The sequence below is a fragment of the Hyperolius riggenbachi genome, chromosome 2 (genome assembly GCF_040937935.1).
Source record: "Hyperolius riggenbachi isolate aHypRig1 chromosome 2, aHypRig1.pri, whole genome shotgun sequence".
Classification (NCBI taxonomy): Eukaryota; Metazoa; Chordata; class Amphibia; order Anura; family Hyperoliidae; genus Hyperolius; species Hyperolius riggenbachi.
In genome coordinates, this window is record NC_090647.1 from 217,070,054 (window position 1) to 217,084,274 (window position 14,221).

At 41.2% G+C, this 14,221-nt stretch overlaps 1 protein-coding gene across 1 annotated transcript in view; it reads left to right on the plus strand.

Annotated features, from left to right (window-relative positions):
* Window positions 1-14,221, plus strand: part of OCA2 (OCA2 melanosomal transmembrane protein) — a 489,993-nt gene that overhangs the window by 288,708 nt on the left and 187,064 nt on the right. Inside the window, exons 11-12 of the mRNA XM_068268142.1 lie at window positions 1,810-1,875; window positions 12,915-12,971. Of these exons, the coding sequence (XP_068124243.1) occupies window positions 1,810-1,875; window positions 12,915-12,971 (123 nt within the window). The remainder of the gene's footprint in view (window positions 1-1,809; window positions 1,876-12,914; window positions 12,972-14,221) is intronic.

Here is a 14,221-nt window from a genome sequence, read left to right on the forward strand (position 1 = left end):
AATGTGACATAATGAGATAGACATGTTTATGTACAGTGCCTAGCACACAAATAACTATGCTGTGTTACTTTTTTTCTTTCTCTGCCTGAAAGAGTTAAATATAAGGTATGCAAGTAGCTGACTCAGTCCTGACTCAGACAGGAAGTGACTACAGTGTGACCCTCACTGATAAGAAATTCCAGCTATAAAAACACTTTCCTAGCAGAAAATGGCTTCTGAGAGCAAGAAAGAGGTAAACAAGGGGAATTTCTTATCAGTGAGGGTGAAACTGTAGTCACTTCCTGTCTGAGTCAGGACTGAGTCAGCCAATTACATACCTGATATTTAACTCTTTCAGGCAGAGAAAGAAAAAAAGGAACACAGCATAGTTATGTGTGTGCTAGGCACTGTACATACACATGTCTATCTCATTATGTCACATTTCAGTTCGGGTATCCTTTAAGAGTGGTAGTCTTTAAGGGGTTCAATATTTGTGTCAATGAAGAAATCCCCCCAAAAAAACCATTTAATACTGTATTACAAAAACAATTGATGTCATTTTAGTTGCATTTGGTTCTTTAAAAAGTCCTTGTAAGATGTCATTCTGAACACAATTACAAATGTACACTAAATTCCCTAAAACCCTTTACAGCATTGGGGGTTGAATAATTTTGAAAACTGTAAATACTAACTATGGAAATAGATTGTAAAATGGACTAGTCATATTTTGCAGTAAAAGCATTTCACTGGTCCATCTTCAAGCTGCATAGATTGCAGTGACCTTGGCCTAATTCTGCATCAACTTAGAATTCTTTGTATTTCAAGTAAAAGTAGAAAGTTATTACTAAACTAAGGGTACATTTCCACTAGAGCGAATCTGCATGCGTTTCCTGCATGCAGATTCGCATAGACAATACAAGTGGATGGGACTGTTTCCACTTGTGCGGGATTCTGTGCAGTTTGTCGTGCAGAGAAAATCTGCACGGCATGCCCATCAAGTCGCACGCTGCACACCCGCACGCAATTCGTCGGTAATGTAACTAAATAGGAAAACCGCAAGCATTTTAGTCTTGCGGTTTTCCTGGCGTTTCCGCTCAAAAACCCATGTCAATGCTTGCTGGCATTGACATGGTTAAAATCGCGTTGTGCAAACCGCGTGCGATTCCGTGCAAAAATCCACATAGAAACGGCAACGAAACGGCATGCAGATTTGATGCCATTAATTCCTCGTTGAAATCCCGCTGCAGTAGTGGAAACGTACCCTAAAACTTTGTGGTAAACACCCTTTAGATGTCAGTGGCGCAGGAATATGGGTAAACAAAAATGCCTATAATGTCTGCTGCAGGCGGAAGTAGTTTTGTGGTAAAAAGCTTTGACGTCCGTGGCATGTGGATGTGAAAAGCCAAAATACCTATATACCTTGTTTGCCGTAAGGGTTAACATTATTGGAACATTGATTCAATGGTGTTTTTTATGTTTGTCTTCGGTTTATATATGAAATTACAGCTGAAAAAAATAAAAAAATTAAAAATAGAAAGTTTTTTTTTCTTGTAATCAATAAATCCATAGAATGATGGCACATTAAAAAGTAAAAAATCCTAATATCTGAAAACACTCTAAATTAATATAGACAAAATAAATTTAATCTCCAAATGACCATGAACAAGCTGCAGTGAAAAATAATCGTTATAATTACCACATATTAATGCATATTTGAATTGTTAATTATTAAATGGAGTGAATCTTTTGTGCAGCTAATCATTACATGGACAATTAAGTTTTTTTTATTTAACACGTTGCTTCATACTTTTATTTGTACTGTGATTGCAGAGACCAAGCTTGGTGAAAGTTGTGGAGTGGATTGATTATGAGACGCTGGCACTTCTGTTTGGAATGGTAATTACCTCCATTTTTATTTAGCAGATGGTTTAAGTATACTGCTACCTAAAAAACCATAAACTGTGCTGTATTTTATCTAGTGGAACGTTTAATGCAGTTTGTTTTACAGAAAAAAAATTGTTATCCAAATTTTACTTCAGCTCAAACCTAAACTTGATGCACACATAAATGTCTGTGTTGTAAGGAAAATAAAAAGTTGACTGTCATCTGAGTGTTCTGACTTCTACACATTATGATCTTTGTTCTTAAAAGTAATGAAATCTTTAACATTAGAACACCTGTTAGAATACCTTTCAGGTATACATTAGAATACCTGTAAGTATTAAAGTGCAGTTGATTGATTGGCTCCTACCTACTGTCTTCAGGCTGCCAAAGACTGTCCCGTATCCAGAGGGGTGAAGGCATGGCTGGTGCAATGGGGGGCCCCAGCATCATGGGCGGCATGCCTGCCCCCCCAAACAATCGCTGGCTGCCTCTCCTGTCTGAACCCCCACACTGCTGTCCCCCCTCCTCTGCCTCCCCTGTCTGAGCCCCCCCTCCACTGGCTTAGCTCCCCTCAAATACCAGATGCGGCCATAGCAAAGACCGAGAGGGCGGCGGGCACACACACTACCCACACCCTATGTACTGTATGTACTCCTAATGTGGAAGTGACGTCATCAGTCACTTCCTGCATTTGGAGTACTCCTGGCATGAGTAACTTGTGCGCTCACCGTCCTCTGTCTTTACTATGGTCACATCTGGTACTTGAACAGAGAGGGAGGCTCAGGTGGGGACAGCTCTGGAAGAGTCCGGGAGTCAGGGAGACAGCAAAAAGTGTGAGGACTGGTCTCCGATGATCTGTGGTCTGTTATGGCACTCTGCCTGCACCCTGCCGCTGCCTGCACCCAGACCTAGTCTGCACCCTGCCCTTGTGTGTACTCAGCACCTTGCCCCTGCCTGCATCCAGCACCTTGCCCCTGCCTGCATCCAGCACCTTGCCCCTGCCTGCATCCAGCACCTTGCCCCTGCCTGCATCCAGCCCTAGCTAATGCAATGCTATGGGTGATTTTTATAAAATCACATTTCTCGAGTGGGGTCACACCCATAGCATTACATAAGCAAAAGCTTTTCAAATCACAAAAGGCTCAGAAAAGCGCTTCTAGTGGGTTCCAGGCCTTAGGATGTTTTCAATACATTTTGATTTAATTTTTATACCTGCCCACCCTTATCTGTGCAGGCAAGGAAATTAGACCTGTTTTTAAAGGTGTGGTTTACTGTTTTGTAAGTCTAGTGACTGAGTATCAGGTACCACCTGCAGGCAGCACACTGAATTTCAGATCTAGTGCAAAAGCTGGAGAAGACCACCTGCTGGTGGGTATTGGAAGTCCACGCCAGTTTACAGGTATACGAACACCAGAAGGTGAAACAGAGTAAAGTTCCTCACAGTGAAAGTACACACCACACTTCACAGCTCTCATACTGCTGCCGCCTGGGCTTTCTCTTTACTTCAGCGGACCTGTTTAGACGAAGGGTGGTGTAGTGAGGTGCATAGCATAAAAATTCAGCTACATTTTGACTAGCTGGATTTGTGATCCTATTCATGTACTCTGAATGGCTCTGTACCACTTATTATTGTGGCCAGTGGTGGTGCCAAACAGTGTGTCTGTCTACCACTCAATGGTGCTTTTTGTCTGACCTCTTCCAAAGTTCTGAAGATATAGTAGCAGTAGAGATGAGTTGTTTGATGGATTTTTTACAGTTCTTCCTACAAAAAAAGCACTTTTAAATGATATAAATGTATTTGGACTTAAACTAATGAGGTTTGAGTTGGTCATGTATTTTTGGAAAAGATGATAAAGTTGGCTCAAAATGCTTTGAGGCACTAAATAATTTTCTACATTGTTCTTTATATTTAAACTCGGAATGACATTTTACAAGTTTTGTGATATTTAAGAAAAGGGTAAGACATTATGAAGATACTTACAGAACATAATTTGCACTTAATATGTGACAAACTGACTTTATATACAGTATAGGTTAATTATTTTGCATGAATAATATACTTTTTAGGCATTTTATAAATAGTGGTACCATGATATTACATCTCTGTAGATTTGAAGATACTTGTTAAAGTCTAATGCAGCAGCATTCTCCGATGAGAAATGTACAATAAGTTTATTTTTTTCTTTGCCAGGGGTATCTTTGTCCTTCATACACACAGAAATGGTACTGGTGGGTTTGAACCATGCAAAAAATAGCACATCACCCCTTCCTTTTGTTTGCCCCCTTAGTGACAGTTGCATTTTGTTTTGATTTTCAGCTTTATATAGACTTTGGTCTAAGTGACTGCAGAATTGCCATTTTTTCCCCACCATAGTGTTAGGACTGCTCCATCTTACCAGCAGGGCTGCAGATAGACCATCAGTGGGGGGGACTGGTGTATGGGGCCCAGGGGATTCTGGAGCCCCGCCGGGTGGTCCTACCATAGAGCACTTGAAGGCACTTATCAGACACTTGACTAGAACTGCAAGTTCTGAGGGGAATGCCTGCTAGTATAGTGTACAACTCTGAATGTTATTCAATAGCAGCATCACTTTTTTCTGTCACACAGACCTTCATGACACCCCCTGGAGTGCAGAGCTATCTAGAAAGGCTGTAAATCTTCTGGTAGTCCAGGAAAAATAGCCTGAAAATAAGGGTGCAGAGAGAGAAAAAGCTTTCTGCTCTCACACACGCAGTTGTTCTAATGACTTAGCCACTGATAAGGAATCATACCGAGTTTTGTAGACCATCCCTAAAGGTAGCCATACATCTAACGATTCTGATTCCATCCACAAAGCGATTGACTTTATTGAGGAATCAACTTCAGCATGGTTCGGGGGAGACCTAGTCGGTTTGCCCAGTATGGGACCCAGGCGGCTCCGCTTACCTGTAGAGGTTCTGTTCATATTTCTAGGCCCACATTGGAGCCACACATCTTTAAATGTGTGCCTGGATTATGGTACGTGTCTGCTATGTACAATCGTTGCAGATTGTCTGAGATACTGGAAGAGTGTCACTTGTGCTGGTAAAGCTTAGCAGGCAAATCCGTTCAGTAATCCTACAGAAATCTTTTATCCTACACATGTTTTTGTGCTAGCATGACATCACACATTTCATTAAAAATGCATTAAATTTGCTATGCCGCTTCACAATATGTAGTGTTACTCCTCCAAGTTCTTGTTTTTTATGATTAATAGTCTTATAATGAAACAATAATGAGCCAGATGGACGTGTCACGGTCAGTTGAAAGTTAGGTGTGCAGACTGAAGTAACTGTCATTTCAGCATAATCTTCCATCTTCCCTAAATGGTAGCCTAGCAGAACTGCTATTTAAAATTTAACTTGAAATTAGATATCAGACAATAGTTATATATCCAGTCTAATCTTAAACATTTTACTGTATTCTTTATTATTAATTAGAAACCTAGTCATACAGGAGTATAGAACAATCGCATTTAAAAAGTCTGCTACAATATTTACAGTTCAACATTTCACTATACTCTCCCTTCCTCCTATTACTATTTGCCATTGATTTTCAGAAAATGACTGATAGTTTTTTAAAAAGTTTTCTGTTAAGATGTCAGCAGGCATGCTACATAAAAAATCATGAAAGGTGCACTGACTGTGGTTGGGCCAAGGCAAAAGAAAATGTAGACATAGCATCATTGCTTGGAAATGAATTGTATTTGTAAAGTGCAATACTCAGCTAGGTTTGGCTTTTTTTCTTTGTTAGAAATATAACAGAATCTCAGAGGCCCTGTTTAAACACATGGACCTTCCCATTCAAGCTGGATGACCTCCACCATGGCTTAGCTCCATAAATTCAGACATTCGGATATACTGTGCCAACTACATGAAGAGTCCGATATCAGCCACTGATAGTGGGTTCTCACGTAAATAAGATTTCAGGATAAAATACAGGTGCACACTCCACAGTGATCAATATCTGAAAAGAAACCTCAAACCTCCCATAGCGTAATACTGTAACTGATAAAAGGTCAGCAGCACACCGTGACCATAGCATCAAAAGCCTCAATCAATCAGACAAGGGCTCACCCAGATAGTTGCCACCTCATACACCAAGTGGATCCAGCGCAGTGGATCTCAAACTACGGCACGTGGGCTGAATGCGGCCCCCCAAGGCTTTTTCACTGGCCCCCAAACACAAAATGTATAGCTTATAGATGTGGTCCACTGCACCTTTAAATATCCTCGGCCTGCATATAGAATAGCAGTGCTGGCACCACCCATCCACATACTGTAGAAGCCAGCAAGCAGTCATTTGCTGGCTTCCATTCTAATTCTGCATCAGGTGACACTAGTGTCCACATGGATGGCAGGTTGTCACCTGGGTATGCTTCACTTTCTGGTGCACAGAAGTTCTTCGGGAGCCGCATGACTGAATGGCTGCTGCTGGGAGTTCTCCTCCGGGCATGATTGGGGGGAATCAATACCTAGATTCAATGTAATGTTTTTGAACATCATTTTATGCATGTTCCGGCCCTCCAGCAGTCTGAAGTATGTTGACCCGGCTCTTAACCAAAAAAGTTTGGGGACCCCTGATCTAGCGCTTAGGCTGTCATCCAGCCAGTAAGGATAACCGAGGAACGATTCCACCGATAAATGTTTATTCCAGCAAGCATCCACAAAAATCCATAAAAAATCAGGTGCACAGCACGTTCGATCTCCGGGGCACTGTAAGTTTAAACACTGCGATGTCCCACCAGTGAACTTTCCCAGGAGCATACAAACTACATGGTGTAATATGTATGTTCCTGGGAAAGTTCACTGGTGGGACATCCATGCGTATAAACAGGGCCTCTGAGATTCTGAATAAACTTTTATCGATTGAATCCTTCCTGGGTTATCCTTACTGGATGACAGCCTAAGTTCTAGATCCACCTGGTGTATGAGGTGGCAACTAGCTGGTGAGTCCCTGTCTGATTGAGGATTTTTATGCTATGGTCGCTGTGTGGTGTGCTGCTGACCTTTTATCAGTTACAGTTACAGTATTACGCTATGGGAGCGTTGTGTTTTCTTTTCAGATATTGATCACTGTGGAGTGCGCACTGGTAGCTTTATAGACTGTATTTTAGCCCCATAAATACTTCAAACACATGCTCTACATTAAGGATCACCTGAGGCATTATGGACCCTTTGCATTAAAAGGAGAAGATGTGTTTAGGGAGAGGTGTTTTTTTTTTTTCCCTGTCCCTGATCATGTCGTGGGCAAGGGGCAAATACCCACCTAGTGCTTGAGGAAGTGGAGGAGGTATTTACCTTCATGCATAAAGACGATAGGTCCTGGGGGTACTCCTAATAAATGGGGTCCCAGATATCCATCCCGTGTAATTGGGTAATGGGAGTCATTTTTGACCCAGTACCTATTTAAAAGAAATAGGTAAAAATTGTATTCTTTAGTTAAGCAAAATGGTAAAATGTAAAGTACACCTGTATGCATATGTATCTGGTATACATGTGTCCCAGAGTAAAATGCACTGTAAATTACTTTTTTTTTCTAATGAAGCTGTCACTACAATAGGTAGATAGCATCTGACTTTCTTAGGACTAGTCCAACTTGTCATGGGGTATTCTCTGGGTTTTCTTAACCCCCTTGCCATTCCAATTGGGTCGGCAAGGGGGAGGCGCAGCACTTTTAATTTATTTTTTTTTAAATCATGTAGCGAGCCCAGGGCTCGCTACATGATGGCCGCTGAGCAGCGGCCTCCCCCCACCCACTCCGATCGCCTCCGGCGATCAGAGTAAGCAGGAAATCCCGTTCAGAACGCAATTTCCTGCTGGGCTTCCCCAGTCGCCATGGCGACAGGGCGGGATGACGTCACCGACGTCATGGACGTCGAGACGTCAGAGGGAATCCTGATCCACGCCTCAGCGCTGCCTGGCACTGATTGGCCAGGCTGCGCAAGGGGTCTGGAGGGGGGGGGGCGGCATGGCGGGTAGCGGCGGATCGGCGGCGAGCAGCAGCGATCGTAATATGCACGCAGCTAGCAAAGTGCTAGCCGCGTGCAATAAAAAAAAATTATGCAAATCGGCCCAGCGGGGCCTGAGAAGTCCTCCTACGCAGGTTACCCCGAGCTTAGCTCGGGATAACCGGCAAGGAGGTTAACTTTAAAAACCACTCACTGAATGGCAGTTGCTCAATACAACAGAGAGATTGTCTGGCATCTTTGTATAGATCCTTTCTAGGGAGTGCTTTTTTTTTTAAAGAATAAAAAAATACCAAGAATCTCCCATGAGGCTATGGACTAGTCCAAAACCTGTCAAAAATGTACGACCTAGTAGCATAACTACAACTCATGTGCTCCCCCATTTAAATTTTGATACCATCACCCAATGGTCACACACCTTCCCTTGCCCTCTTCTTGGTGCTCTTCATGGCTGTGTAGCCCATCTCATCTTCGCACCCATAACTAGTGTGGCCACAAAAACACATGATCTGAAGTACAGGATAGTCCCCTGTATCTGAGGAAATGAAGGTTAATAGTTGAGCCCCAAAACAGCTCTGGCCAGTGCCGATCGTAATCAGCTAAATACAATTACACAAAATTTCACATACATTTTCACGATGCGCAAATGCGAATTTCAATGCGGAAATTAACATATGCAAAATTTCGGCCCACCACTGGCTTTGGCCCTCCCCTCTAGTTATGCCTCTGCAAGCTACTGTAAGTGACAACAACATAGGAGAAAAGTAACATGGTTCAGTTTTACCATTTTTTGTGACCGTGGTCCTTTAAGCTTCAGTAAATAGTCAAACAAATTATGGTAAGAGGGGGAGGTGAAAGTCTGGTGTACCAATATGAGAAACTGGGAACAGGATAGTACCTTTTGGAGTTAGACGCAGTGCTGGTCGTAATGGAAAAATCTGCGCTTACAATCGTATCAAATGCTTCGAGCCTCAGATAATGTTATAAATGTAGGCGTGAAGTGGGAGATTATTATTATTATTTTTTTTTATTATTATTTAGTATTTATATAGCGCCAACATATTACGCAGCGCTGTACAGTGTGTATGTATATATATATATATATATATATATGTATGTATATATATATATATATATATATATATATATATATATATATATATATATATATAGCTTGTCACTAACTGTCCCTCAAAGGAGCTCACAATCTAATCCCTACCATTGCCATATGTCTATATTATGTAGTGTAAGTACTGTAGTCTAGGGCCAATTTTAGGGGGAGCCAATTAACTTATCTGTATGTTTTTGGAATGTGGGAGGAAACCGCAGTGCCCGGAGGAAACCCACGCAGACACGGAGAGAACATACAAACTCTTTGCAGATAGTGCCCTGGCTGGGATTCGAACCAGGGACCCAGCGCTGCAAGGCGAGAGAGCTAACCACTACGCCACTGTGCTGCCGAGATATTCATTACGCGTAATTTTACGCTATTACGCATTACGCAATTACGGTTACGGCGCAGGAAATTATCTACGGTTCATCACTGTAATTACGCGTTAACTTGCGCAGTTACGCGTAAGGATATCGTAATGTAGGCGCTTACGCTACGATGTTACGCGTAGTGCCGTAATACCCATTAATGCGTACTTTTTGACGCATACAGACGATATGTACGCAATAGCCGTTAATGTGACAGCTATTGCGTACACATCATTTGTATGCGTCAAAACGTATGCTATATACTGAATTGGCTACTCTTAGAAGAGGGGAGTTTTTACATTAGTAATTCCGCGTACAATTCCGCGTAAGTCTTCGTAAAATTACGCATACCTAGCAATTACGGTAGACAGCGTAATTACGATACCACTTTACTGCCTACGCGTAAATAATTATGCGTAAGATCGTAAGTTACGCGTAGCGCTTACGCGTAAATTTGCATTGAATTACGATGCGTAATTACGCTCATGCGTAATTTCGGCCCAGCACTGGTTAGACGTGACTTCCAATGCTTAATTTAACTGTACACAGAAGGACTTACAAATGCTTAAAAAAGTACTCTATCTCATAATGCTCTTCTTAGATATTTCCAGTAGAAAGAGGCATTCTGGTTACATTTCTGGTACCAGAAGAAAAAGTTTGAGCTGGAACATTTACTTTTAGATCAGAATAAAAATAAATTGGCAACAAGATATTATTTTTTTTTTTTTAACAAAACAGTGAAAAGCATGCTGTAAGAAACTTTAGTGTAGATTGCACAGGATGGATCAACCATTATCAGGATAGATTGGGCAGAATTTGAACAAACATTAATGTCGGCAGTAATCACCTACAAAGACAAGCTGGTCCAAATCAGGTTAGCTCATCAACTATAGTATAGCCTTGTGCAATCGTATCAAATGCTTCGAGCCTCGGATAATGTTATAAATGTAGGCGTGAAGTGGGAGATATTGATCATTTGATTAGGTTTTGGAGTGTATCGATGGCCAAGCTGGCGGCAAAGCCTAATTTTAATATTATGTCTGTAAAAAGGTCTCTTGGCTCCGTTAAGTGAATGACAGGTGAAACAAAAGACTAAGAAGTTATGTAGATTACTCCTCTAATATGACAAAAAAAAGCTTTAGCACTGAAGTGGACATGGCCTTAGGCCCTAAGCCTTGATTACTAGACAAATCCAATTGATAAAGATTTACCACTATATAAGCCAACATTTGAAAATAGTTAAACAGGTGAATTCAGAAAGATGCGGGATAAATGGTTAACCCAGTAAAGCTAGCTGTCAGAGGCCTTTGTAATTCTAGTGTTTGACACATGTAGATTTCCTGTAAGCTAGATATTTACGCTTAAGTCACTGTGTTCATTTCTCTTTGTATGTATATGTACTATATGTGGTTGGATGGCATTTCTCTGTATAAAATAGCAGTGGATAGTTCCATGCTATGGTTGTTGTAACAAATGCACAGCAGTATTTGTTGTTTTTTAAATTTACAATGTTTGCAATGTTATACTCTTCAAGAAATCTGAAAATAAATGAAATTCACAGTCAAAATGTACTATCTTTTCCGACAACACATGGTCCTTTGAAGCTAATTCAACTTAAACTTCAGTAAGGTTGAAATAATAATCAGTTAAAGGGAAGGTGTGAGGTGTTTTAAAGAAATAAGATCTACTTAGGTTGGGCCTCCTCCAGCTCTAGGCGGCCTATGTGTCCCACAGAAGCACTGTGCCTGCGCGAAACGGTCCAGACCACATGAGCATGTTCACAAGCAGCGAGGCCGCGTGCTTGCACAAGTGTAGAAGATTCCGACCTGGCGAGGTTGGCATCTGCAACGGAGGGGACCCCGGGCCACCGGTTGGGAGCAGAGCTTTGGCAAGGGACATGTAGGCTGCCGGGTCTGGAGGAAGCTCCAGGTAAGTAGATCTTATTTATTTTTTTTTAAACACCTCGCACCTTCCTATTAAATTGTTGTCTAGGAATGGTTCAGTGTCATCTGTGAGTCAATTTCTGTTAGAAGGAAGTGCTTAAAGAATTGATACTTGCCAGGGAAAAAACATATATGTAAGTAGATAACTATTTGCTCTACTTGCATAACGTATGTTCTGTCCATGTTTTGATTTCAGTCAAACTTACATATTAAATAAAGAGAATTCTGTTCCTAGACAGGGGCCATCTTGGCTCCCACAGGATTAAAGCCAATTCTGATGTCACTTCCTCCCTTACTCCCCCAGCATCCCCCCTGCTTCCTGCGGCATCTCCCCTCGTCCCCGCACTGTTACAGACTGCAGCGGGGAGGGATAAAGGCAGCACACACAGTCTCACCTAATCATAGTTCCAGGCGCTGGAGTTCCCGTCTATACTCTGCACTAACGTCAGCGATAGTGCAGAGTATAGACAAGAACTCCAGTGCCTGAAACCATAAGTAGGTGAGTCTGTGTGAACTTCCTTTATTCCTCCCCACTGCACTCTGTAATTCTGCGGGGAGGAGAGGGGATATCAATGGGGATGTGGGGATGCTATAGGGGAGAAAGGGAGGGGGGAAAAAAAACAGCATGCACTGTAACTTCTCTTCTGCGGCTGATGTACAAATTAAGAGCTGGGGGACATGAGGATCGATGTCCTTCTAGGGGAAAAACGTAAGACTGGTTATGAGCTTTTGTATTGCCTATTTAGCAGCCTTTTTAGCAATTCAATGGATGGAAATAGTGAATTGCTTTTTTGATTTTATGCCTAACAGTTACTCTTTTCAAAGGGAACCAGAAGCAAGAAACATTTATTTATTTTTATTTATTTTATTATTTATTTTAAGTATTTATATAGCGCCGACATATTACGCAGCGATGTATAGAGGATATTGTCTTGTTACTGTCCCTCAGAAGGGCTCAAATTCTAATCCCTGCCATAGTCATACGCCATAGTCTATGTATCGTGTAGTGTATGTATTCTAGTCTAGGGCCAATTTAGGGGGAAGCCAATTAACTTATCTGTATGGTTTTTGGCATGTGGGAGGAAACCGGAGTGCCCGGAGGAAACCCACATAGACATGGAGAAAACATACAAACTCCTTGCAGATGTCGACCTAGCTGGGATTTGAACCGGGGACCCAGTGCTGCAAGGCGAGAGCGCTACCCACTATGGTACCGTGCTGCCCATATGGGGACTGACATTAGAAATATTAAAATAATTTTACTCACCTGGGCTTAGTCCAGCCCCTGGAAGTATGTCTCCCTCGCTACAGTTCCAGTCTCAGAAAATCTCCCTGGGTCCCCTCCGTAGAACCCGCCGATCCAACCAGGTCGACGGCCTCCGAGCATGGGCGACCTGGCCATGTCCGGGAGACTTCCTGAAAGTGGAGCTGTGGCGAGGGACACATAGGCTTCCAGGGGTTGGAGGAAGCCCCAGTTGGGAATTTTTTTTTCCTTGATCACCAGATGTATCCTTTTAATGCTCTTTTGAGCAATGGCTCAGTAAAACTTAAAAAGTTAATTGATATATTGAATGTTTGTTGTGCTTTACATGTAAGAGGTTTTCATTACTGTTAATACCTCCTCTTATTTATTTTTTTTCAGATGATTTTGGTGGCTGTTTTCTCAGAAACTGGCTTCTTTGATTACTGTGCTGTTAAGGTAGGTAAATTGTAATACTTTTGGAAGGTATATCTTTTTTTTTTTTTAAGTTTTATCAGCAATGACCCAGCGTTGTCACTAGAGCTGGTCAACTAGATGGCAATAATTCTGGCTTTTAATCCTAACTAAATGTTAACACAGCTGAAATGGGTCAACTGTCTGCCATGGAGGCTAATGGTACAGTCTGCCACACACTTTCTTCTGTCATTGCTCCACAGCCCACTGAGTAGTGAGAGTTGCAGCTTTTTATGCTGGGAATACACCATAAGTTTTTTTTTCGGCAGATAGCTGGTTTGATCATTTCCGACGTGTCCGAACTTATTTTCGATCGTTTTTCTGATCAAATTCTCATGGAAGTAAATGGAAATAGATAAGAAAAGATAAGAGAACCAAGCAGGAAATCGACCTGAAAATCGATCGGATGGAAAATCAACAGAAAAATGCATTGTGTATTCCCAGCATTATGTAATTGCTGCAGGTGAGCTGATCAATTCTGCTGCTACTGAACTCTGTGAAGAATTTTTTTTTTCCTTTATGTACATGTCTCCTTTTTTTATATCAAGGCATCACTTGTATAATCACATGTAATCAAAGATTGCCTGTTCTGACATGCGAACAGCAACTAAAATAAGGGAAAGGTGTTTTATTTGATTTCTTTTTAAGTATAAGGCTACTTTGTGGAAATATAAAAGGTTAACTTTAAAACCAGTTTGTTTTACTGTAGGTGCACCAATATTATGTAGTTTAAGATCCAATTGTAACATGTTTCTTCACTGGTTTTTAAAGCCCCAATTATTTTTCTCAGCATGACCAGATTGGTTTTTAGAAACCAATTTATGAGTCACAGGTTTATTAATTATATCTATAGTTTGATACAAAATTGCATTTGGCTTTACCTCATAAAGATATATGCAATAAGCTATACCATAATCTAAAAATAGTTTTGTCAAATGCATTTAGTATCTTTGATACATAAATCTTAGAAATATTTTGGTGCCGTAAAAATGAAAAATTTGTGTTGTAAATATTGAATACACTTGTGATTACATTTTTAAACTTGTATTGAGCTTAAGGGATATCAAAACAGATAACCGATCAGTCATTGCTTTGTTACCTATTCTTACATCTTTAAAATAACATTTTTTAGAAAAGCATCTGTCTTGTGTGCAGATCTTGCCAGATCATACAATAAATCATGCCAGACAAGACTACTCGGAAAACAAGCAAGCCGATTGGTCTAATGTAATTGT